General features: G+C 38.1%; 1 protein-coding gene across 2 annotated transcripts in view; it reads left to right on the plus strand.

Annotated features, from left to right (window-relative positions):
• Positions 1–27,664, plus strand: part of LOC127428944 (retinoic acid receptor RXR-alpha-A-like) — a 162,327-nt gene that overhangs the window by 70,175 nt on the left and 64,488 nt on the right. For both annotated transcript variants that reach the window (XM_051677641.1, XM_051677642.1), the window contains exon 3: positions 27,111–27,349. In XM_051677641.1, the coding sequence (XP_051533601.1) occupies positions 27,111–27,349 (239 nt within the window). The remainder of the gene's footprint in view (positions 1–27,110; positions 27,350–27,664) is intronic.

A 27,664-nucleotide genomic window follows, 5' to 3' on the forward strand; every position in this document is an offset into this window, starting at 1 on the left:
AAGACTGATGTGTCAGTTAGAGTATAGTTGTCTTTATTAGCAAGTTGTAAGGGGTGAGTTCCTTGAGTGCAGTAATACAGTCATGTCAGGTCAGCTGTGCTATATAATCTGTGTGTATAGAGTTTGTACATTGTGTGTGTGAGCGACTAGAATTCCTTTAAAGAAAACATACAATCCTATATGTCGGTGACAACTAATTGTGCATGATGATTCAAGTAGGAACAGCTACCGTTATAGTCACATATATATATATATATATATATATATATATATATATATATATATATATATATAGTCACTTACTATTGTCTTTTGATATTTTACAATGTCAAGTCGTTCACATGAGCTACAAGAGAAGGCATGTAATGTAGGTTTCATACTTTTATTCTGCGTCATGTGTCGGATTCGTTCCTTTAATCTGCTGTCTTACAGTAAGTCAAAGTGCTATAAAGGTCTCATGACTTGTGGAAAACCCAGGCGAAATCTTCCCTTTAATGTTCTTTTCAGCTTCTTTTTGTATTCATTGGCTTTATGCCAGTGAAAATGGAGGGAAGAGGAACGTTGTCAGCAGCCCTCATGTTTGCCTTGTTCAGCCGACGGCCCTTGGTTTGTTTTGCAGAGACTGAGATGTTTCTGTAGCTTGGTGTTCAGGTGTTCCAGTGTTGGGAGTGTGAAATTGGGGCAGGGGTCTTAATTTGTATTATTATTTTTTTTTCAATAAAAATATCGAAACATCCTTCAAACAAAATAGCTTTGTTTTAGAAGCAGAACTGTGTAATATAAAAGGACTTGTTTTCTGAGAATACAATAAAGAGCATTTCTAAAATTTGTTAGATTATGGTTAGAATAAGGGGGGAAAAACTATTTGTCTGTGTTAAGAAAAATTGCCATAATTCAAGATATTCTCTGAAAACAAGAAAACTGGAAAATAATAATAATTAAAAAAAAATACTAGATTAAGAAATTATTTTTTTTGCCTTGTAGGGTCACCTTTTCGAACCACCCAATGCACACAAAGTCGCCCATCATTGACGTTTTCCGTCCTACTGCGGTTCCAAAGCAGGCCGCAGCCAATCAAGACTTAAAGAAGATTTATGTGCATATTTCTACGAACCAATGAAAAACACCTGCTTTCTCAAACGTCTCACAGGATGCCAATCATAACACCTCATATGTTGGGTTTACACGAGTTAGCCATTTATAACATTGTATGGTTGGGTACAGTGGGCCCCAGGGGACACATGAAATATGAATTCTATCATGAGGACCTGAACGTTTCAGAAAAGCCACCTCGTTTAAGGACAGCGACACATTACATCATGAGACGCTAATGTTCCTGTTTGGAAAACAGCCGTCAATAACACTGAACAGTCATTGTTCTACAGAGAGAAATGAAAATGTGACTCATGGAATTCAAAAACATTTACAGTCGAAAAAATGAAGAAGTGTGGTTTTACAACCCATGTGCACTTGCCTTAGTGGGTTTACTTAAATATACTTCAGGAACAAAATTGTCCCCAGAAGTGAGCTAAATCTGAAAAAAACTCTACAAAAATAATTTTAGTATTTTTGTCTTGTTTTCCAGAAAAAGTATCTAAGCGCCCTTATAACAAGATACATTTCATTAGAAGTAGAACTTCTTTTGAGAGAATATTCTTTAAGTTTATTTTCTTCGGCAAATCATTTTTTTTCTTCCTATAAGCATAAATCTAGTTTTAAAGTTTTACACTTAAAAAAATATATATATTTATAATTTTATTTTGTTATATCTTTTTATTTAAATAAATAAATTATCTTACACAACTGGCAAATATATATTTCTTGTATTAAGTGTAAACCTCCCTACATTTTGTAAGATTTATGCTTAAAAAAACTTAATTGCCAATGAGATAAGAAAAATATCTTATATATAATTATAATATTATATGAATAAAATAAGATTCAACATATATTTTCAGAAAACAATTTATAATATATTTGATTTAGAAAATGATTTATTGCACTGTATATCGCTTTGGGAACATCCTCAAAGGTAAAAATGATTTATAAATAAAGTAAATAATATTTATATTTTATTCTAAAAATGCAACAAACAAAAAAATACATCTTTGAGGGGTAGGTTAAGGGTTTGGGTTAATGTAGTAATCATAATTAGCTTTAAATAAAAACAGTAGAAGTGTATGGTATTTCTTCATATAGATAGAACGGTAACGTGTGTGTGTGCGTGTGTGTGTGCGTGCGTGCGTGCGTGTGCATGCGAGTACGTGAGAGAAAAAAGTGATACAAAAATTCCCAAATAAAAAACTCTCTGTAGCCCAGTCATGGGCCAGTGAGAGAGCCAAGAGTAATCTGAAATGGGCTTCTATATGCAGCTCTTTGTCTCTAATATCGCCTCTCCTTTAGGAATAAGGAGGACATCTTATGTCCCTCTTGGGCAGATGACGAGTCTAATTCACTCAGACAAGTTGAGCTTTTAGGCACATGTAATTCTTTTGCCACGGCGTGGACCAGGCTATCCTCTTTCCAACCTCCACTTGATCAAAAGTGCATTTGCTTTCATGCAGTCTATGCAACAAAAGCCTGCGTTTATGGTCTCACGGCCTCATCTGTGCGCTCAAAGGCTTTTCTGACTTTTACAGAGAAGCTGGCCAATCTGAGAGAGCTCTCTTTTTTAAGTCGCCCTCAGGTTGATTAGGCATAAGAGGGGCGAATCGTTTGAAGTGGTGCTTTTTCGGTCTGCCCGTATGGAGGTGTGATAACTGCTGTTTGTTTGCGTCTGCGGCAGAGCTGTGATAGGTGTCGAGAGACAAAGCTAATTGGACATGAAGCGTTTTACAATGAAAAACGCAAAGGAGCCAGAGTCAGTATTCACCTCACATCACTCGGAATAAAAGACTCTTGCTGAACCCAGTTTATCCCAGGCCCTGGGGGACTCTCTCTGATGAGAACAGGGAAGAGAGAGAAAGAATCTCGGATAGAAAAGTCAAAACACTTCAGTGTTTTCTGATACTTTTTCATTTATTTCAAGGAGAAGGGACTCCAAATAGTGATGTTGGTGCTAATTTTAGTGATGAGTTACTTTGTAAACATGCCGTTCACAGATTTTCTTTTTCTCTATATTTAAAAACAAATTGATTATCAGCATTATTTGGCCATTTGGAGATGATCAGAATTGGTCAATTACCATGTCATCAAATTCTGTCATGATTTACTCCCCCTTGTCGTTCCAATCCTGTATGAGCCTCTTTCTTCTGTGGAACACAAAATGAGAACTTTTGAAAAAATTTGACACTGCTCTTTTTCCCATACATTGAATGTGAGTAGTGACTGAGGCAGTCAGTCCCTAACATTTTACCTAACATCCCCTTTTGTGTTCCATGCAAGACAGAAAGTCTTGTGGGTTTGGAATGACATAGAGGTGAATAAATGATGACAGAATTTTTACATTATGAGTGAACTGTCCCTTTAATTTGTATTATGTATTGGAATTACATCTGCCATCTTTCTAGATATCAGCATCAGGCATTGAAAAACCCATATCAGTCCTCAATTATTGAACTTTCAGAAGGAGCATCTTCTTTACAGTAAGTTTTCTGAAGGAATTGTTTCAGGCATTTTTATGAGGTGTACTGAATGTGTGCATGTGTTTATTTGGCTGAGAGTAGATGTGTTTTTAGGGGGGAATCTCATTATTCATGAAGCGCACACTTCCCTCACTAATGTGGGTCGTTTGTCTTGGAAGTGCAGCCCGCTGGGTTCCATGTTGTTGTTTGTTTGTTTCGAGCAGAAGGGAGGATGGTGGGAGAGGATCACAACCGCGCATTCCCCATGAAACATATAGTGCTGCTTCCATATACACACACAAACACACATGTTGCACCCTCTGGTGTGGAGCACACATTCCCCTTGGCCTGCAAGGCCTCATCCTGCCGCACATAGACACGTAGTTTCCCAGAGCAAGACCCCCCTCCCTGTACTTACCCCAGGGGTTCGCACAACTGTTCTGTACTTTTCCGGGGAGGAGGGGGATTGACTGGTGCAGCCCACCCCAAGGCCTCCACAATTCTTTTAGCAGCTCGCCAAAAACCAGATCACTCCCATTTGTGTTTCATTAGCGGGACCCTGGGCTGAGCAGAACAGAGGACAAAAGAAAAATAATCATAAAATGGAGGGAGAAAAATATTTCAAAGGCTTATGTGGTCAATAAATTCAGGCCTATTTTTTTTTAAAGCTGAAATATGAACCGGCTCCTTTTGTCTTCCTCCGACGCAAAAGCCAAAAAAGGTTTTGGTGTCCTAAATCACATATAAACAAATCTGGCTTTGTGTAAGAAAGAAATTGCACATTTTGTGGTGCATGATATTATCTTAACAAAGCAGCCGTATAAGGGTATATGAGGAAGGACAGAGACACATCTGCTTTGGGACATCGCCAAGGACATGCTTACACAAACACACCACTAACATGCTTTGTTATAAAATTTTGTGAGCTGCATATGTAGGCAGCATTTTATGACAGGAAAGGTGCACCAAAAGATAGCCAAATTAATTAAGCTGCCTCCAAAGACACCTTGTTTTAGCCAGATTCTGAGGCAACACCAAAGTCATCCTTTACGGACAAGACAATCCAAAAATGCATTGCGATACAGTATGTCGATTATTAATAGGCTATACTTTTCATTCAGTAAGTCAAGTAAATTTTATTTGTATAGCACTTTTCACAACACACATCGTTTCAAAGAAGCTTTACAGGAAATCATGTATTAACAAAAAATTAAACTGTAATATCTATAAAGTCTTAGAGTGATCATTGTGTAGTTTGATTAAATATGATTGTAAATTGTGTATTGAAATTAAATAATTAAATAATAATTGTATTTAGAACCCCTGTGAGCAAGCTGAAGGCGACTGTGGCAAGAAACACAAAACTCCATAAGATGTTGGTTAATGGAGAAAAATAACCTTGGGAGAAACCAGGCTCACTGTGGGGGCCAGTTCCCCTCTGGTTAAACAACATGAATATAATGCCAATATTAGCTATTTATGTGCAATGCAAGTCATGGTTTTAAATTTGTGAATTATGTAAGCGTTAAGATCCATTGTTTTTAAAAAGAAAAAAAAGAAAAAGAAAAAAAATATTTAACTTTAAGATTAATGACTAATGTCTTTAAAGTCCATACTGGATTAACTGCAGAAGTTCACATTGATGAATTGTCCTTTGTTAGTTGGCTGATGAAGGCTTTTGTTGGCAATTAAATGATAGTCTATGTATTCCATTTCAAGAGTGTAGTCCATCAATAGTCAAAGTTGATGCAGGCAGAGATTAATGAGGTGCATCGCAGTTCAACCTGCAGGTACTTTTGGTGTGGTTCGGCGGGGTCCATCCTAAATCCAAGGTTCAGGCAGTGGCATATGAAGTATCCCATGTCTTACAGTTGGAGTTGGCATCAGTTCATCCTCTGAAGTCAAAAGACTGAAGTGATGTCTGGCCTGCAACGGCTGTAGTTTGTCATCATCTTTCAGCGACACATTGCAGTGGAGTCCGACACCAAGCAGGAAGGGAGCTGGATCTGGCTGGCTCTGGTAACCTTGGGATATGAATCCCAAGGCTGAGGCAAAAAAATTATATTAGCGTAGATGGGGAGCCTGGGTAGCTCAGCGATAAAGACGCCTTGGTAGCTCAGCGATAAAGTTCAAATCCAGGGCGTGCTGAGTGACTCCAGCAAGGTCTCCTAAGCAACCAAATTGGCCCGGTTGCTAGGGAGGGTAGAGTCAAATAGGGTAACCTCCTCATGGTCACTATAATTTGGTTCTCGCTCCCGGTGGGCCGCATGGTGAGTTGTGCGTGCATGACGCGGAGAGTATAATCTGAAATTAATCCATTCGTTTGTACCACCGCTACCAGGTGTCTATAAAGTAACATAATCCAACCAGTAAAAGTATTCCCGAACCTGTACATTTCCAAGATCTTAAAAAGATAATCCCATTCTACCATATCAAACCTTTTACCTTTTCAGCGTCAAGTGAGATGGCAGCGGCCGGAGTCTGATCATTCGCCACTGACCACATGATATTGATGAAACGCCTAATGTTGTCAGAAGAGCTACGGCTCAGAATAAATCCCACCTGATCTATATGTATAACAGATGTCATAACTTTACTTATTGGTTAGACAATACTTTAACGTCTAGCTGGATCAGGGAAATTGGACGGTAACTCTTACACTCGCTTGGATCTTTGTCCTTTTTAAGAATCAGACTGATCCGGGCTTGCGTCATGGTTGGCGGAAGTTTTCCATTCTTTAATGATTTTGTATAAACTTCTAGCAGAAGTGAAGCCAATTCTGTAGCATAAGATCTAAAAAACTCAGCAGCAAAGCCATCTGCACCAGAGCCTTGCCTGTAGGCAAGGCCTTAAGTACCTCGCCAAGCTCCTCCAAGGTTATCTCAGAATCAAGAGAATTTTTTTGCTTAGCCGTCATTTTAGGAAGTTCTAATGATTCCACAAAGTTTCTAATATCCTCATCAGTAGACTAAGATGTGGAGCTATAGAAATCAAGATAGAATTCTTTAAAAGCATTATTAATATCAATGGCCGAGGTAAATATTTCACCACCAGCAGATTTCACTGAGGGAATGGTAGAAAAAGACTCTCTCTGTTTATATACAGTTGTGCTCAAAAGTTTGCATATCCTTGGAGAATTGGTAAAATATGTACCATTTTTTAAAGAAAACATGAGTGAGCAGGCGAAACACATTTCTTTTATTTCTTATGGGATTCATATTCAACAGTAGGTTATAACAGAATGGCACAATCATAAAACAAAACATGGCAACAAAGAAAAAAATGAAATGACCCCTGTCCAAAAGTCTGTATACCCTTAGTTCTTAATACTGTGTATTGCCCCCTTTAGCATCAATGAAATTGTGGAGTCTTTTGTGTTAGTTGTCTATGAGGCCCCAAATTCTTGCAGGTGGTATAGCTGCCCATTCGTCTTGGCAAAATGCCTCCAGGTCATGCAAAGTCTTTGGTCGTCTTGCATGAACCGCACGTTTGAGATCTCCCCAGAGTGGCTCGATGATATTAAGGTCAGGAGACTGTGATGGCCACTCCAGAACCTTCACCTTTTTCTGCTGTAACCACTGGAGGGTTAACTTGGCCTTGTACTTAGGGTCATTGTCTTGCTGAAAGTCCAAGAGCGTCCCATGCGCAGCTTTCGTGCAGAAGTATGCAAATTGTCTGCCAGTATTTTCTGATAACATGCTGCATTCATCTTGTTATCAATTTTCACAAGATTCCCTGTTCCTTTAGAGCTCACACACCCCCAAAACATCAGTGAGCCACCACCATGCTTCACAGTGGGGATGGTATTCTTTTCACTATAGGCCTTGTTGACCCCTCTCCAAACATAGCGCTTATGGTTGTGACTATAAAACTCTTATGGTCTCGTCACTCCAAATTACAGTGTGCCAGAAGCTGTGAGGCATGTCAAGGTGTTGTTAGGCATATTGTAACCGGGCTTTTTTGTGGCATTGGCACAGTAAAGGCTTCTTTCTGGCAACTCGACCATGCAGCTCATTTTTGTTTAAGTATCGTCGTATTGTGCTCCTTGAAACAACCACACCGTCTTTTTCTAGAGCAGCCTGTATTTCTGAGGTTACCTGTGGGTTTTTCTTTGTGTCCCGAAGAATTTTTCTGGCAGTTGTGGCTGAAATCTTTCTTGGTCTACCTGACCTTGGCTTGGTATCAAGAGATCCCCAAATTTTCCACTTCTTAATAAGTGATTGAACAGTACTGACTGGCATTTTCAAGGCTTTGGATATCTTTTTATATCCTTTTCCATCTTTATAAAGTTCCATTACCTTGTTACGCAGGTCTTTTGACAGTTCTTTTCTGCTCCCCATGGTTTAGTATCTAGCCTGCTCAGTGTATCCACGTGAGAGCTAACAAACTCATTGACTATTTAGACTAATTGCAATTTAAAAAGCCACAAGTGTGGGAAATTAACCTTTAATTACCATTTAAACCTGTGTGTGTCACCTTATGTTTCTGTAACAAGGCCAAACATTCAAGGGTATGTAAACTTTTGATCAGGGCCATTTGGGTGGTTTCTGTTATCATTATGATTTAAAATGGAGCCAAACAACTATGTGATAATAAATGGCTTCATATGATCACTATCCTTAAATAAAAGACAGTTTTTTTGCATGATCAGTAATATTTTCAAAATCAATGCCAAAATTTCACAATTTCTGCCAAGGTTATGCAAACTTTTGAGCACAACTGAATCTAGCCACAAGTTTTCCTGCATTGTCCCCCAAATTAATTATGACTGTCTTGCCCTGAATAGCCAAAACTCCACCTTCCACGACAAAATAGTAATATATCTGTATTTCAATAGTGTCAATTATCTGAGACCATCAGACGACATTCAGCGCTTCAGCTCTGCCTCGGCACTTTTAATATTGCCTTCCAACTCCATGAGTTCTCGTGCTTTGGATTTTTTGGTGAGTGAGGCATACTGTATGATCCGACCCCTAAGAACCGCCTTAAGTGCCTCCCAAGCCACACCCACAGAGGATATTGAGGACCAGTTAGATTCAGATTCAGAGTAGATTCATTTAAACTAATATATTCATCTGGTTTAAGCGAGGTTTCAGTCAAACAGTGCATCCAAACTGTGATCTGTAATAATTTTATTTACAATTAGTGCTTTGTTAGAAAGAGATCTAATGTTTAGTAGCCCTACCTTTATCTTTTGTGTATCTTCAAAAAGAATTTTCTTTTTCCAAGTTTGACCTTAATCACATTTTTTCTAAATGATTTAGTGAGAGTTTTGTGTTTGGTAGTTTAGGGAACAGACATATCTAGGTGATATAGTCTCTATGTGTTGTAGTTTATGTGACCTGTGTGACGTCTCAAGGCAGCTGGCAGATGTTCGGATGAACCAGTTTGCTCCCTGACCTGGGCCCCAGTTAGTCAGATACTATCATTATTAAGACTATGAGCCAAATTGCTAGAGAGGAAAGTGACACCTTCCCTGGATGGATGGAGTCCATCTCTATTTAGCAGGTCAGGTCTACCCCAAAAACTGTCTATAAATCCTATGCTATTATTCAGACACCACTCAGACATCCAGCCATTCAGTGACACTAATCTACTATAAACCTTGTCACCATGACAAGCAGGGAAGGGGAGTATATTATAGTGTCTGACATTGTTATTGCAAGTTCACACACCTCTTTAACATTATCTCTTGTGATCAATTACTGGTGAAGCCGGATACGTTTAGCATTAGCCAACACTTGTAAATTTGATCTGATGTCAGATGCTCTGAGCCCGAAATGCATTTAACAGTGTTGGCTGGAGTCTCTATTTCCACATTCCTTACAGTAGAATCACCAATTATTAGGGCTCTTTCAACATGATTCTCAGTGGGTGCATCACTGAGTGGGGAGAATCGATTGGAAACCCTAACAGGAATGGGAGAGTGGTGTCGCTTTGCTGAGCGAGTATGCTGCCGAGACGTCTCCCAAATGCGCTGCTGCGGGGCTCTTCAGCCATAACCAAATTGTGTATGTTTCTCGCTGTACTACCTGCATCCGAAACAGTATCTACTGGTTTCTCTTTCTCACTGACCTCCACTAGCGTTCGGATGCATTTCTCTAACTCATTAATATTCTCCGTCAGCTTGACTAATTCCTTACATTTATCACAGGTAAACCCCTAACTGCTGATGGAAGAAGCTATAGTAAATATGTGGCATGTAATGCAGGAAGCAATAACATGAGCAGATGCCATGACTTACCGCAATTGTTTGTTGTTGTTGTTGTTGTTGTTGTTGTGGTTGTTCTTGAGTGGTAAGGGTTTGAGATCGATGTGATTTGATGTGGTTCCTAATCAGCAGATGTTTGAGATTGATGCAATAATCCATGTAAAACACAGTGGAGAAAACGATTAAATGCTGTCGAGATTCGAGATGTAGACCAGCGGAAAAAAGAAAGAAAAAAGACTAGAGAAACGGTGCACGCAGTATAATACACACAAATGAAACAGTAGAAAAGCGGAAAAACCTGCAGCACGTGCTAAAATGGCAAGGGATAAAACAATGAATGTATAAGAATAAGCAAAGCTAAGCAGGCTAGCAAACTACAAACTCTTGTGCAGCGTACCAACAGGAACAGGAACAGGAAGTTCCCCCCTGGAAAATACTGATAAAAAAAAACTGATTAAAAAAAGTTCATTTTAATAAATAAATATATACCTTTACCCAATATTTGAGTGTACTGTGAAATTCTGTTATGCTTTTTAGTTTGTCATGCCCATTCCAGGAAGGTGCCTTGCTTTTTGCCTCCCAGGCTGTTAGTTAGCTTAGCAACATGCTAACTTCAAACTCTTCAACTCACAATTAATTGGAATTAATTGTGAGTTGAGTCTTACATGTGGAGTGTTATTTGAGTGCCGCATTGAGTTGCTGCCTATGTAGAGCATTTCAAATCACGCATGCATAAAAATGCAAAGAATGCATTATTTCCTGTATGTCTACACCTCTCATTCACACTACAATGCCATTTTCCTCCACCAAAAATGGAGCGTTTTGAAAACACTCTCCATACCTCATACTTTAGAAAACAATGTCTTTAGGAAACTGAAAACAAATTTTTCAAACAAAAACATATTTACTAAGCAAAACAGCGTTCTAGTGAGTATGAGAGATGTAAACGTAGCGGGAAAACTTTCGAATTCATTAGGTTACAGCGTTTTCAAACGAAGACATATTAGTGTGGACGTGGCCTCTGTCACTTAAGATGTTTCATATCTGTTACGATGCTGCCTAAGGCTACGTCCACACTAATAGACCAGTCCTTTGGCAATGTCACCGCTTACGTCACACACGGAAGTGGTGGCAGAAACCGTGCGCAAACAGTAAAATTTTATTAAATTCCATTTTTTTTAAAATTATTTTGAGGGTTCTTGTAGACGGCTGTGGCTTCAAGCCATCAACAGAGCTGACTGGACTGAAGAGATCATTTCAACTCACAGCTTTGCAATGAACATTTATAGCGACATTATTACAGGTATGTTATTAACTCATATTATTATAATAACTGTATTGCTAAGAATATTTCTGTATCAGTGATTGTTTTGTGACAAGAGACTTTCTCTTGTACTGCTTGGCTTGGAAATCAATGATGTTATGAAACAGAATTTTCAACCGAAAACTTATTAGTGTGGACATGGCCTTAGAAGGTAGCTGCCTATGTAGGGAGTAGACACAGAGGCAGCTAATTTGGTTTTAGAATAAACCCAAATTCTAACCAAAATGTTTTTGCTCACACATTCCTGCCACTCTGCCACTCGTTGCCAAGTGTAACACTCTTGCACCTCACTCCCACTGCGGGTGGTACTCTGGAAGATTTATATGAATTAGCAAGACATGTTCTCTCGATATACAGCAGAACATAGAGTGAATACTATGTCTGTGTCTAGAAATAGCCTCTCGCCCACAGCCGTACACACGTACACGCACTAGAGCACAGAGGAAGTGACAAATTCCACAGTGCATTGCCATCAGCACACTGGCCTCATGCATGTAATAGCCATCAGATTTAATCAAGGCAATCTGATTGGCCAAGACCCCCTCAAACCCAGACAGACTTTAGAACCACTAAGCTGCATATTACACTTTATTGTTCCTTCCCCCGTATTCTGTTTTTTTTTCCTCCCCTTTTTAATTGCCATGAGGATGTATGTGCGCGTGCACTGAAAGGAACTGATGTTGTTGTAGCAAGGGCTTCTTGGATGTGTAAAATCTAAGCACCAGACCACCATACAACCTTTAAATCCCATAAACTCAAACTCAATGCTCCCAGCTAAGGAAACGATGGAACTCGTAACCAACCCTCTCAGTCCTGGTCACAGGCCATCCCAGTTAGTTTTTATGAAGTTCTCATACTGTTAGTACGGTTGTATAGTACTTTTGAAGACATTAAATGTCAGTGATTTCATCTACAGAAGGCCAAAGAGAAGTGTGTGATATAGGTGTTTATTGTGTTTAGAGTAGGGCTTGATTGACTACTCATTTTTATGAATCGACTAGTCGTCCAGTAAAGTAGTTGGCGTGCCAATGTGTACCTTGGGTAAATGGCTCACTGTGCAGCATCACCAGTCTGACAGACAGCAAAAGAGAATGTCTAGGCCTGTCATGATTATTAAATAATTGTCTGAACTCAATTATTTGATCTAACGGTTATTTGAATTCCCTTATTTGGACAGTAAAATGTGATTGGAATTTGAAGTGCACAATAATCATGGTTATTTGATCTAACCGCAGTTATTTGAGATAACCGCAGTTTTTTTGCAGTTCAAATTCCAATCGCATTTTACTGACCAAATAATGGATTTTTAAGGGAATACCTGTATATAAATACCATGAACAGCATGATCGTTTGTGTGTCGTATTCAATTTAACTCTGACAGTCTCATTGAGCCGCACTGCGGACCTCACCACACTTAGAGCAACTTACTGTATGTGTAGGTTTGCGCCAAACTCCAGTGAAAATATGGAGGATTTTGATAGTGAACTCAAAGTGCTACGGTTTCACTTTCATTTACAATTCGTGTAATGTCAAATGTTCTTGGTCAATGGGGTTCATACACACAGAGGAGGAGATGCTCGCTTACTATATTTCTTACAGTTTTTCTGTGGGGATGATAGCATGAAGAAACACAGAATCTTAAAGGTCTTCCTTCATGCGAAATAAGGACTTATGGGTTTAATCAGAGAACCTTAAAATAATGCGTGAAAGTGAAGAATATATTTTACTATAATATACTGAAAATAGATTTTATTATTATTGTATAAGACAACACAACACACAAAAACACAACACTCTATTCAGGTCGTCTGGGTTCCAAAAACGGTGTAAATGTAAAATGGACCAAGACTAAAGATAACCAAAAGAGAGACATATATTTTAAGTATTTGGAAATATTTGGATATTAAAAAAATATATTATTAAAGGTTTATATTGTATTATTATAGGTTTTTAAAGCCTTAAAGGAAATCATATATGCCTATTTTATTATATGATTCCCAGTTGAACACGAATAAATTACATAAAGTGTATAAAGCACACATACACAGAAGTATGACATTTTGTATGAAAATTAATCGTAAAAGCCCTAAAACCAATTAATCATCATAATCGTGATTATTTCTTTGACAATTAATCATCAGCCAAATTTCATAATCGTGACAGCCTCAAGTATGTCTAACACAGATAATGCTGATGAGAAAAGAAAACTTGCATTTATGACTGCATCGTCATAAAAATCAACAACACACAAAACTTCCCTCTTCCTTATTGTTTCTGTCAACCGCTCGGCGACATTTGACCTGCTTCAGGAGTTAGCAAGAATTTTTAGCTTTCATATAAACGTGAAGATCACTTTTTACTAGTGCCGTCAGTTGATTAATCTTTTTAATCGTGATTAATCGCATAATTTTTTGTAGTTCATAGATTTTGAAAATGCTGAAATTTGACACTATATATACTTCTTTTCTTGTCAAAATTTATTTATTTCCATCTTAGGAAGAAAAGAAAACAATATGTAGCAATATAATGCTTTATTAACATTTTCCAAACAAAGCCTTCCACAATATAAACTTAGAAATGCACTAAAATAGCACCAATTCAAGTCACATCAAACATTTCCTGAAGTCTAAGTGGGAGTTCTGGCACTCCAGTTTTTACCCTTCTCCATTGCCAGATTCATGCCTTTGGGTTGTCATGAAAGGTGCAAGAAAAACCTCAGAATGTCCCACTCACTTATTGTTTTTTCCAACCTCTGGGTGACACTTAGCTTGTTTCAGGAGTTAGCAAGAGTTTTATCTTTTATATAAACATCTGGATCACAAATCACTTATATGTTACCATGACAAAACACATGACATGCAAATACACTAGTACACAGTTTGTATCAAATAGTTGTAGAACCCATTGACAAGTCGGTGTTGAGTTTGCAAGCATGTGTACAGTTTGAGTCTGTCTGTGTGGTTTTGCCAGATATAATCGTCCTCTGCACACCCACTTTGATTCAATCTCCTCAATTTGCACAATCCAGTGACAGACAAGAGCAAGCTGAAGCATTGCGTTAAACCTACACTTCCTGTTTGTCTGTGGAGAACAGACTTATCTAACGAAGCCAAAGCATCATGGAAATCTCTTATGCCTTCCTTTTTAATAAAATCTTTTTTTCCATGCAATGAAAGTAAATGGTGATTTAGGCTGTCATTCTGCTTAACATATTCTTTTATGTTACAAAAAAGCAAAAAAGTTAGGTTTAGAACAACATAAGGGTGAGTAAATGATGAGTAAATATTTTTGAGTGAAGCAATTCCTTTGCGGCCATCACAATGGGACTCGTTCTCGTTTTGCTGTTATTTCTTATTCATTCGTGGATTTCAATTGAATCAAAGAAAAGTACTTTTCCCTACAGTTTTCTACTTTCTCGATTGGTCTGTACTGCCATTCCATGCTGGGACTTGCGTTGCCTGTCTTTTTGTGCCACACAATTACTTGCAGTATATTTCGCCTCACCCGCTGCTGTCAGAGAAGAGAGGGATCGGGGAGACTCGCTCCAGCTCTTCAGGGAGGGATGCCATGGGCAGTAGCGTGTAATTACCCTCCCTGTTATGTCCCACTCCCCCTCTAATCATGTCCTCGACTGTCAGAGAGCTCTCAGGAGGAGATTCCATTCTCGTTGCGCCGGCCACTGCCACCACCTCATCCGATGTTAAATAAGCCTGCGCCCTCCTGCCAGACTCATTTCATTACTTTCCGCATTATGCAAAGATTTGAAATGTGTCATAGCTGAGGCACAAAGGGACAAAGGGAAGCAGATCTGTGGGGGACGGCTGGAGTTTTAATGGAGCTTTTCTGAGAAAGACATAGTCAGTTGTTGAGAGAGATCGGGGTTCTGTATAATGGACAGGCCCTTCTTGCCTAGCTTTACGGAGTAAGATGTTATCTGTAACTTTTCAAGATTACATAAACCGTAACAAGCCATCCGGCGCTACACAGTGTCCTTGGGTACATATTTTTCAAACAACGTGGCCACATTGATTTGCAAATGAGTAATTCTCTCGTTCCCCACTCTCCCAAAATTATTAATTCTAAACAAAGAAGCAACTGAGCTACATCAAAGTTTTGGGATGTTTTGTTTTCAAACTCCCCTTTGCACAGTTGGCTTCCGCCCAAAATAGCCCATTAAATCAAACAAGATATACCGAAATGTAAAAATAACATTGTTGAGAATTTGATATGTGTTCGTAAAGGCGAGGCCGTAAGCGGCATGTTCAGTTGTTTAGACAAAGTGTGTGCGCAAGAGTTGCGCATTCGTGTGTGTGTGTATGTTGGCTCAGAGGGAGGCTCATATCACCTCGGAGCTAAAGAGAACAATTAGGCCATATCAGAGCAGCGTGATGTTTGCATCGGGGCAAGAGGAACGATAGCAACTGTAATCTCCGCTTATCTGCCCTCATATTCAGCCAACTGTGTCTCCTCCACTTTCCCTCCTCTCCTCTAGGTAAACAACATCTCTGGCTTTTACAGTACAGAGCAATTTGGCTGAAAAATTATCATGATTTTGTACAGAGACAGCCTGACAGCAGAGTTGAGCTCTTAATGATGGCAGTTATGGAAGCGGATTTGCGAAAATAAGACGTTAGATCCACAAACTTCCCCCGTCAAACAATGAGCGGCAATTTACCACCTATGTGGAGTTCCTGGGTGGCCAATCTAGGGTTTTTCTCCCTTTTTCACACAGTACTTATCCAACAACCATTTTCTTTTCTTTTTTCGCTGTTGTTGTGTTTATCCTAGTTGATTTAGAGGCCCGATCAGGGCCCAGTTAGACTCGCCTTTCAGGCTGGAAACAAGAGGTATTTTTATTCAAACTGCACATGGGTCCATTTACGCTTGCGGTTCCGCTGCGACTTGACATAATCTTGCACCTCTCGTTACGTGATGGTGCTTAATGATAAAACTTAAAGGCCCCATTGCCTCTTTCTCATCGCATCTATACATTGTTTATTTCTCCATATCCTGTAAAATCTTTACATCATGCTCTTTGGGGGGACTTTGCAATGTAAAAATGAAGCAACAATGTCAATATTGCTTTTACTTTAATGCACTTTTTATTTGGTCAGTCATTAGACTAATGTCACCACTTTCAAGAATAAGTAAGTAAAGGCAAATGTTTTGATAGCATATCTGATTTTAACTTACATTTTCAATTGCAAAAATGGCATTAAAGCTAGTAAAGGAAATGTAGTAAGTTTGATTAATTTCAATGAATCAGTTCACACTTTTTAAATGAATCGATTCATGACTCTGATTCAACAATTTGTCTCATCACTCAAAAATGTTCACGGAAGTGTCCGCGTATCATTTTACATTATTTCTAAAGGTTTTTATTAAAAATTATTATAATTGTATTAAAATTGTATAATTATATAATAAAGAGATCTCTTGTTTGAGGTTGTCTCCTCTTGGGTGGGCAAAATTTTTTAAAAGGTTTAATAATTTAGCATCCTCACTGCCCACCGTGCCCGACCCAGCATGCCTTTCTGTGGAGGCAGGGCCACAGGCAGTCCTGCAGTGGTTTCATGCTGGTACACACCCTGCCTTTAGTCACAGCATGCTGACAGGTGAGTGTTTCTCCAAGTTGGGGTGCAAAAGAGCTGCGGGCCCCATGCTGGAACAGGGACCTCCTTCACCAGGGCCACTTTGTGTTCTTCTTGGCTCAGCTCTATGCCCTGGCTGCCAGCACTACCAGAGACAGAGTAAACACATCAGCCAGCTCTATTTAATTCCATTGCTTACACTGCGTGCAGAAGATTAGCCTGTTTATACAAACATACTCACACACACAAAAAAATGGCTGATTAATTCCTACGCCAGGCCTTGTCTCTATGCGTTCACACACACACACAGAAAATTTCCACACACCAAACATTGTCTTTTCTGTAACCACAACAATAAACAAAAGCTTCAGTTAAAGCACAAATGAAACAAGTAACACTAATGGTGACTGTCAAAGAGGCGTAGCATACAGTAAATATGCTGCTTGTAAGCTCATGAATCCAGTGGAGAGGCCAGGCCGACTGTTTGCTTGTCACTCCTGTGCTGTTTTTCACCAACAAAGTCAAACTCTCCAGTAGAGTGTCTCCATTGTCTCAGGTTGCCCACTCTTATTTTTAGTCGCCACATTAATTCAAGCATTGGCTTGAAAGTTCCTCAGGAAGTTGATGTGTTCCCCCCTCCTGCATCCTTACCTACGAATAGACCTGAGCAGTTTCTGAGAGATGCAAATTATTTGCGTTTCATCCTCCCGTCAGAGCACCCACAATCTGTGGGCTTAAAAAAAAAAGAAAACAGCACAGCCACTGCTAAACATCTTTATGAATAATGGATTGTTTGTCTCTCTTCCAAAAACAAAACAAAACATAAAAACAGCTTTTATTCAAAGCCACTAAAACTTATTCAGTGTAAAGTCTCTGTTCAGCAGTTGGCTTGTGAGGGTTTTATTTGGTCTTTTGTAGTTGTTGTCAGGGGAGATGTGAAGTGACCAAGATTTTCCTGGAAAAGTGGTGAAGACTGGCTGCAGAACTTGCGTGGTGAGATCCCTAAAGTACAGTATGGAAAAGTTGATGTATAAGTGGCAAGATCAATGCCGGGCCTTTTCTCGGTTCTGTGTCCAAAACTCAGGTGCCAGCTCAGGTTTTGTGAATCTATGGTGCATTGTTTTACCATCAGGCAGGGTTTAAAAACTGTATGTTTGTCAAAGATAATGTATGGGTATGAAAAGATGTGATGTGGCCTGAGCTAGTTACTGAAAGGTTGCAGGTTTGAGCGTCACAAGGGATGATACCCTTGGATGGATAGACGGATGGATGGATGGATAGATGGATGGATGGTTGAATGGATGCACCCGACGAGGATTTTCATAGCTAAAGTTTCTTTCTCCTCATACTTGTCCTTCTCACTAGCGTCAGAGGATGAATTATACAGTTCAACAGCTGCTGTATGGCTCTTTGAAGCTCGGCTCCTGATTTCCATTCATAATGCAGATGCTTCTGTTGTGGATGCAGGACCAGTTTAGTCCAGGGAATGAAGAGAGGAGGATCATCTGTACCTGTCGACCTATAGACACCATTTTAATTTCATGTGATCAAACCTGAGGCTGTAAGAGACAGCAGTACAAGAGTTCAACAAATTTCCAGTGAACAAAAAACTCTGGGTTGTTTAAATAATACTTGACCTAAGACTTTAGAGGACAGTACGACACATTGAACAAGCTAAACTTCTATCCGTCGCAACCTTGATTTCACTCACGTCAAATTAATGACCTCATGAAATCGCTTGACAAGAGTAGTTTTCTTTCCTGTGTTGACGTATTTCCCATTAAAACAGATTGGGGATAGACAAATGACTCATACAATTTATTTTTTTAAATAGCCAATTGGATTTTGGACAACCATGAACTTGCTATTGCTAGTCAAAAGTAGGTGGTATTAAGGGAGTTCTCATTCTAGATAAAGCATTTCATTGGACTGATATCTTTGTTGTGCAAGATGAGTCATCAATATTTTCCCTGAAGTACATCATATAGATGACATCAAACATAAAAGCTACGAAACTAAAATTGTGATTTAATGGGGTCTATAAATATGGTTCTACTCAGTGAGGTTTTCAATGTACAACAAGATCTTCTATATTCTATTTTCAAGACTAAGTGAACACAGAAAGCACATGGTCTGGGTATTTCCAACCTGTACTGACTTTTCCCACCTGAATGTTTTCCAGACAGATTACCATTAGCAGTAGAAATCATTAATTGACTCCGTTTATCTTGCTCGCTGGCTCACAGGAATGCTTGCTGGCTTTGTTTTTCGGCAGTGATGTAACCAGCCCAGAGCAATAAGTGGAATGAATACGCAACTGTGGTTAAAGCGCCTGTCACAGCAAACCTGTGAAGTGGAGATCACAAGAAGAGAGGAGAGGCTCTCCCAGCCAATCACACCCATTCAACTCCTTTGAAGTGCTCAAATTAGTCATGCAGTCATCACACCAGCAGGCCCAACATGATAGCGTGCGTGCGTGCGTGTGTATGTGTACATTTGTGCATGTGTGTGGTCCTTCAGTATCATGTGGTAGAGCGAGAGAACAGGAGATCTCTTTCTTTCCCCTCATTTTGACCCTCTCCCTTCATCCCAAAGGACGTGTAGAGCCCCATCATTGACCAGTTTCAGGACGCTAACGTTCTTTACGATCCCTACTTGGATGCCAGAGCTCATTGGAGAAAGGAGGTGAGAGAGAGAGAGAGAGAGAATTATCTTGATTCATCCTGATTTATTTGCTGGTTTGTAGTTGTCAGATGCTTTTAAAGTGATCAGCAGCAGACGACAGGTGTGTTTTGGCTCAATTGAAGGTTGGAGGCCTGCCACTTGTATTTGGACATTGCCAGAGATGTATTGTTTTTCTTACCTGCTCTTATCTAATCTAAAGAGCAGATTTATCTGGGGTGTGTTTCAGGTAGCAGAACACCCTCATGATTTTACAGGTGTTTTCTCAAACAGTTTGTAAAACATGTGTCTGTTCTCCGACAAACAGGTTAACACAAGGAAAAATACAATTCAAGAGGAAAAGAGTGAAAAAAAGTGAGAGAGAAAAGAAAGAGAGGTATGGACAGATTCATGGCAGAAGTCCTAGTGATGGGTTACGGAAGTCCAGAACATACAGTACGCTACACTACAAGTCAAACGTTTGGAAGCTCCTAGTTTTTCTTTATCATTAATATTGTCCAATTGTAAGCATAAGCCTCTAGATCAAAAGGTTTTTAAAATCAAGAGAAACATAATTTCTGTCAAGTGTGTCTTGCCTAATATTTAAAATCTAGAAGACTAGATAACAATCTTGATGTTTAAGTTTTTGTCTGAGGTATGTCTCATAGCAACATAAGCATGAAAGTATCCTCTCCTCTCCTCTCCTCTCCTCTCCTTAGCTTACCTTACTTTCCCCTCCTCTTCCAACTATCTTTCTCTCTCTCTCTGTCCTGTTTTCTACCAGCTGTGCCCCTCTCTGGGGCGGATTAAATAAGAGCCCCTTTTATCCTTCTGTAATCCTTATCTGGCAACTCTAGCCTTGAGAGAGGAGAACACAACACACCACCAACTGGCAGCACAGTATATCTAAAACACACTCAGACACACAAAGCTAAGCAGTGTTCAAAAATAATACTGTATATTAAATATAAAATATGTTCTGATCGCTTTACATAGCATTTCACTTTTTTAGAGGGGGAACAATTTTTTTTGACTTAAAAGCAGTTTTCCCATGGTCATAGAAAAAACTATTTCAAAAATTTTAATTTGTAATTTCCAGGCCTGGGAAAGTCATGGACATTTCTTTAGTGATTATATTTTTTCTAGTTTTTATCAACTAGCTTGCTATTTATGAGTGGAATCTCTGTAAAAAGACATATCCAGTAGTCATGAGCAACAGGAAAAGTCACCAGTCACTAGGCTTGGGATGGATTCCTTTTTGACGCATCAATAATCAGGATATGTTCCCAATGATTATTGATAAATATTGTGATATTTTCAGATATAAATAGGGCTACGCATTGCACAATAGTCTTTGTGTTTTCAAACATATTTCTCAACACAACTTTGGTTAACTTTTGGTGAGCAGCAGGGTAAATTAAAGGGGGTCGCACACCAGACGTGGCAGGACAACGTGGCACATTCTTAATAATAATTTTTTCTATGAAAGTATATATAGCGCATGCTGCCGTCTCTGGAGGCTGCTCAAAAATCTGCAGCGCCACAGAGCTTAACTCGCATAGTGTCCATTAAATTCGACCCAAATCATTATCAAAGGACATAGATAATTTACTCTATTCATTACTTGATGAAATATTGTGTATGTGTATCTTTCATTTAGCCTACACAGTGTATTTTCAGTTACAAGTATGTCTTTTTGTGGTTTAACAGCTTGAATGAAACCTCTTCAAAGATACATACATAGAAATTGCATAATAATTTCTAATCATTTAGTTTGCGCAGTTAAACCAGTATCATACACTAACCTGCAAACTCATCAACGTCACTTTCCTTCTTGAAGAAGTAGAAAAAAACCTTTGTAACTTTTGTGTGTATGCTTCCTGTGCAAAGAGCTCTAAAATACCCATCTATGTTGTGATACCTGTGCCTTGCCACCTGCTTCAGTAAATGTTACCCCTTGTGGTAAGAAGGCTATTGTGCCAGACATTCAACAGAAGTGAGTGAATTGGAAAGCACGCAAATTAGGCTTTTAATTTAAATGTCAGCTAATGTTAATATATTGATTCCTCAAAAATATATCTATAAAATAGCATGCCGATTAATAATCGATATATCCATTTTTTTATGGCATGCCTATCATTTATGGAAAATTCATTGATCAAAATCATTTTTAGAAATAAAATTTTCATTAAGGGGAAATTTATGCCCCCAGGATTTGATTTTCAGGGGCCTTTTTTGCATGCAAAAGGGCGTATTTTTTTTCTACCCATTTAAAACATAAACTGTCTCATCAGTTTATTCCAAATACTTCAATTTCATTGATTAATTAATACAAATTCTTAATTTTTATTTCTTACCATAAGAATGAAATCAAAATCAATTCATATTTTATTCCATATGTATAACTAGGATTATGATAGAATATTGAGAACTATATCATATTTTACAAATAAGAATTCATTATGAAGGCACTTTTAGCCCTCACATTTTTAATTTGGGGTGCATCTTTATCATTTTAGGTGGAATTTTTGCTTCGAGTCCGCTTAATTTCTGAACCTGGTCAAAATGTGTGGGAACCCTGTGAAATTTGTTGCATCACCCCTGATTAGGACACAGTGTCACAGCCCTCAACTGACCCTGGATCAGCTGTAGGTCTAGTGTGTGGCATCCGTCCACTGACAGATTGACATCAAAGTGTTCTAGTCTGAAAGAGAAAACCATCTCTGGGGGATATTTTACCCCGAGATAAAGCCCTCATTAGACTGAATAATTATTGTTACAGTTCCATGTGGTGGGAAATTGTCTGTTCCTGTTTACTTGACATTGTGACATTAATGAATGAATTAATCAGCACTGTTTTTGGCAGTCAGCGGGTGTGAATGTGTATATGTATGCGCAGACAGAAGCAGCCCTCCTCGCTGTGGCTGATTTGAGGGTGTTTGCAGGAAGTGCTCCGGAGGAGGGCAGGATGTTGGGGAAGTGTTTGGCATGGCAGATCTGGCAGGCATGCAGCCGCTAGCATACCCCGCTGACAAGCACACCCTCAACTCCCCCATTTTTTATACAGTTCATCCCTTCTCTAGTGCCTTTTGGCCTGGAATCCATCACAAGACACTGTGAAGTGACATCAGGCAAGTGGAGACAGAAAGCTCCTGGAAAACACAGACTGGACATGCTGTTTTTTCTCAGCTGTCATCTAACTAAGTAATACATCATCCATATTCAGTGCAGTCCTCTTGAAACAACTGTTGTGAATTTCGGAGACTTGGCGGTTGTGTAACAATATTAGACCATGAAATACATTAAACATTTGTGTGTGTGTTTTTTTTTGTTTTGTTTTGTTTTTTCAATAAGTATTTATTTATTTGTTCTGTGATTAGTTTTGCCAAAATTTGTGGATAATGAGCCGGCCCAAATTGAATCTGCACCTGCTAAACTCTGTAAATTTCTGCAGAATTGGAACGTGTCATTCACAAAGTTCTACACATTCCTTGCCTCTTGCATGTTCATTTATTTAATATTTTGGCTAATTTTTTAATACTCCTGGTAGGGATTGACTGATATATTATCCAGGCAAATAAATCTCACAATATTTAGCCATTTTGTTATTAGCATTGATAAGTGTGCACAGTTGGGTGATTAAAGGAATATTCTGTGTTCAATACAAGTTAAGCTCAATCGACAGCATTTGTGGCATAATGTTGATTACCACAAAAAAAGATTTGACTCGTATAAATATATATATAATTTTTTATAAAAAGCAAAAATTGAGGTTACAGTGAGGCACCTACAATGGATGTGAATGGGGCCAATTTTTGGAGTGTTTAAAGGCAGAAATGTGAAGCTTATAATTTTATAAAAGCAATAACATTATTTCTTCTGTTAAAACTTGTGTATTATTTGAGCTGTAAAGTTGTTTAAATCATTGTTTTTCAGTCGTTTTAGGGTTTGTTGACATTATATCATCATAGAAACGAAGTTGTAAAATTGACTATAACTTTACACAAAAAGGTTAGTAAGCGATTTTATCACACTTCAATCATGTTAACATGCATATTGTTTATGTTTTGTGGCTATACCTTTGAAACGGTGAGGATTTTAACATTTCCAACTTGGCCCCATTCACTTCCATTGTAAGTACCTCACTGGAACCAGGATTTTTCCTTTGTTTTTAAAGAAAATGAGGGACAAGTCAAAATGTATTTTTGTGGTAATAAATATTATGCCAAAAATGCTATCGATTGACCTTAACTTGTATTGAACCCGGAATATTCCTTTAACAGAAGTGGTCATTCTGCCCTGTGTCAGTTCCAAAATCTACAAACGGCCTTGTCAATTACTAATAAACAATTTTTAAGTATACTGTATATTGTGTAAAATAATTGTTTAATTAGCACTTTTATGAACATCTCATTTCCAAACATTTAATTGTATTGTGTATATTAAAATCAGCCATCTGCTTTCTAAATATCAATGTTTACCTTTAAAAAAGCATTGAAAATCAATCAACTGCTACTTTCAGGAACCACTAAGAGTGTAGAACTACAATGGCAGAATTTCCCCCAATTTTTTTGTGCAGAAAATACGAAAAAGTCAGCAGATTTCAGAATAGAACAAGGGATATGCAAACTATCTGTCCACATGGAGAAAGTGGCTGCAGGACATTTGGGATGCATGTTTCATATGCCGTCCTAGTCTCAGTGAGGAATAAAATTTACCGGATCAAAATACAGGACGAATCACAAATAGAAAGCCTGAGGCTGAAGGGAGAGAGAGAGAGAGAGAGAGAGAGTGAGAGAGTGATGGGGGATTAATTGAAAAGGAGGTATATAAAGGAAGTGTGAGCTAGATGATAGTGAGCCAAGTACAAGGAGAGAGAGGCAAGGTTAGAGAGAGTGAAAGTAAGCAGTCATGGACACTGGAATTATGGCCTTGTCACCCAGGCAAGACTGACAGATGTACTACCATCGTCTCCTGATGACAGCTTGCAGCGTGACGGACAGGTTCAAGGCGAATGAGAACGGAGAATGGTGCGAGGAAGGAGGATGGAATGAACGAGAGTGGAAGCGGAAAATGAGTCTGCTACCTAATCATAGGGCCATTGACCTTGTATCTCTCTCAAATTCTCTCTCTCTCTCTCCTTCTCAGAGACAGCAAGGCTTTACTGGCATGATTGTAACAGTTTACAATATTGACAAAATGTATTCAATAAATATACTACAGAAATAGATGTTATGGAAAATAAATAAGATATATGTATTTTTATAAATATGATATACAGTATATTTTTTATTAAGCCTTATATTGTGTTCCGGTCAAAACTGACCGATTAACTTTTTTTTTTTTTTTAAATAAACAAGTTTATTTCATCCAGTTGGAATAAAATTCCATGACTTTGTTCACAGAGGGCATCAGAACACACATTTTTTTTTTAGATCATTTTCATACAATTTTATTGGTTTTATTTCACTTTGTTACACCTTTGGTGTTCCCGGTATAAAGTGAACGGCAATTGGACATTAATGGATTAGACTATAAAATACAGAAATATTAAGTGTTCAGGAGCATCCCAATCCTTTTGATGAGCACATGTGGATGTGTGTTTGCAAACACAAAGTCCTCGGACATGTGCGCACAAACAAACACACACACATACACAACATGTGTTGAGTGCTTTTTTGTGCATCATCTTTCCATGTTCACTCTTTGTGGAATATTTCAAGATCTACTTATCTAGTCTGCCGTAAGTTACAATATGTCATTGTCTATGTTATATGTATGTTTCAGGAAGTAATAAGGAAAAACATGACAAAAAGACACTCCTGTTTATAATATTTATGTTTTTCAGTGGGAATTTCACACACTAATACTCACTGCAGTTTGGCCTCTGAGTGAAACAAATTTGATCTTTGCATTTTACTAATTGAGACCTTTCCAACGATATCTAATGCATGGCTACCTCATCTTTTTTATGTTTTGACCAACTCTGAATATAATTGTTGTGATAACAAATTTGCACATTATGAAAACAAACCAGTTCTAATTTGTCAGCAATATAAAAAATATTATTTAAGAATTGGTAGGATCAGCTATATGCATTGTAAAGTCCAGATACATAATTATCATTATTTTAATTGTTTTCTGCAGAGAGTGCCCCCCCCATTAGCCCAGTATAAGCTTAGTTCAATAAATCCTCCTATCAATATATATTTTTTAAATATGTAAAAAAAATAAAAATAAAATAAATTACTACAAGATTACTAAAACATAATTACTAAAAAAGAAATTGACAAAAAGATCTAATGCAATATGTGCAATACTAGAGATTTATTAACAATCTTAGTGGGCCGGTCATTTTTGACCGTGAACACAAAAGGTGTAAGGACAACCTAACATAATACAAGGGTTATAAAAATAAAAAAAAGATGAAATGAAGGGGAAAATTACAAGGTAAAATAAATAATAAAATGCATTAAAAAAAATAAAAAATAATAATAATAAAATAAAAATGGTATTGAGCGACCCACATAAGGTGAAATAATTAAAGAAATATAGAAAATGAAGGGGTTAGTTAAAGAAAGGTTCAAGGCAAACAATAAAATAAAATAATACAATAAATAAAAAAATACAATTAAAATAATTACAAAATAAAATGATGCGCTACCCACTATACCTACTATATGGAAAACAAATAATTTGAAGTAAATAAAGAAATATAGGAAATGAAGGGGGAAGTTAAAGAAGGGTACATGGTAAAAATAAATAAAGTATAAAATAAAATAGATGTTTCCCTGTCCCAGAATTATTTTGATTTTTTTCTTCACCTGTCATTGTGTAGAAGTCTGGAAATGTTGGAATTGTTTCTTGTATTTGTCTCTGATGCTTTTATATTTTTTGCATTTTAGGATAAATGTAATCTTTTTGTGTGTGTGTGTGTCTTTCCTTTTCCACGGCTAGGTCACCCTTTGCCTTTCTCTTTTTCTAATACATTCCCAAAGTCCATAAACATGCAATAGATAATAAAGAAGTGCAACATACTCATTTGACTGTCTGTCTGTCTTTTCTTTCTCAGAATAATGTTTAGGCAAGGTTCAACTAGTGGGTGAAAAGTTCCCAACAAGGCTCTCTCAAACTCTCCACAGTATAGGCTTGTAGCCGCCTGTCTCATATCATGGGTGTAATACTTGGAAAAAGGAAATAATATCTACTCTGACATTTGTTATCTCAAAATGTGTAAAATCTCACTGCTCTGCATTTCAGTGGTTGCTGTGAGACGCACACTTTTACTGTGTAGACTAATGCTCTGTTCCAAAACCAATTGAGCTGCTCAAAAAGAAAAAACAAAACAATAAAAGCTCAAAATTCAAAAAAGCACAACTTATATGAAGCACATGAGAGATGTGACTCAGGTGATTCCACAGTTTTACGTTAGCATATTGCTTAGCTAACGATGCAGTGCTCTAATAAGCGTAAAAATACACAGCAAACACAAATACGGTATTTGTGTAATATAGAACTTTTTAAAATAGATAAATTTTTAAGCATTACTTTTCAATATTTAATGAAATATAAGTATATTTAATGATATGTCTCTCATACATCTTGATGTCCATCTAACAGCCTTTGTGCCTTTTAAAAGCTATGTAGGCAGCTCACTAGGTTTTGAAACAGATCAATTATCTTACTCTCTCATTACTGTTCCATGTAAATTCTTACTAGTATGCACTTCTGCAACAACATTCTTCCTCTCTGTCCCACAGATTCCTGTGGACAGGTGACGTCCTCTCCTCTCAGCTCACCTACATCCCATCGGGGGATGCATCCGTCTCTTCTGAGCCCAACTTCTTTAGGCCCATCGGGGTCCCTGCACTCCCCCATCAGCACTCTGAGCTCGCCCATGAATGGCCTGGGCTCTCCCTTCTCTGTCATCAGCTCGCCCATGGGGCCACATTCCATGGCATCACCGGGGATGGGCTACGGCCCCAGCATTAGCCCACAGGTAGAGCCACACTCTGACACGCTCATTTACAGGACAGCGTTGTTTAAAGATGTGCTTGCATTTCATTGGTTCAGAAATCAGCTCACCATATTTGCTTTTCATTGTTAGTCATAGTTACTCCTTTCTTCTGATCTGTTACAACTCGATCTATTTAACTCATCTTTTTTTCAATACTCCCATTCACTTCTTATCTTTTGTTCCAAAAATAGCCTTGCACATTACTTTGTAATTAAAAAAAAAAATCAAACTCCCAATTAAAACTACAAAGCTGGCCGTGTCCTAGTTTTCTCTGAAAGCAAGATCCAAAAGAGTAAA

This window comes from Myxocyprinus asiaticus, chromosome 38, assembly GCF_019703515.2.
Source record: "Myxocyprinus asiaticus isolate MX2 ecotype Aquarium Trade chromosome 38, UBuf_Myxa_2, whole genome shotgun sequence".
NCBI classification, from domain to species: Eukaryota; Metazoa; Chordata; class Actinopteri; order Cypriniformes; family Catostomidae; genus Myxocyprinus; species Myxocyprinus asiaticus.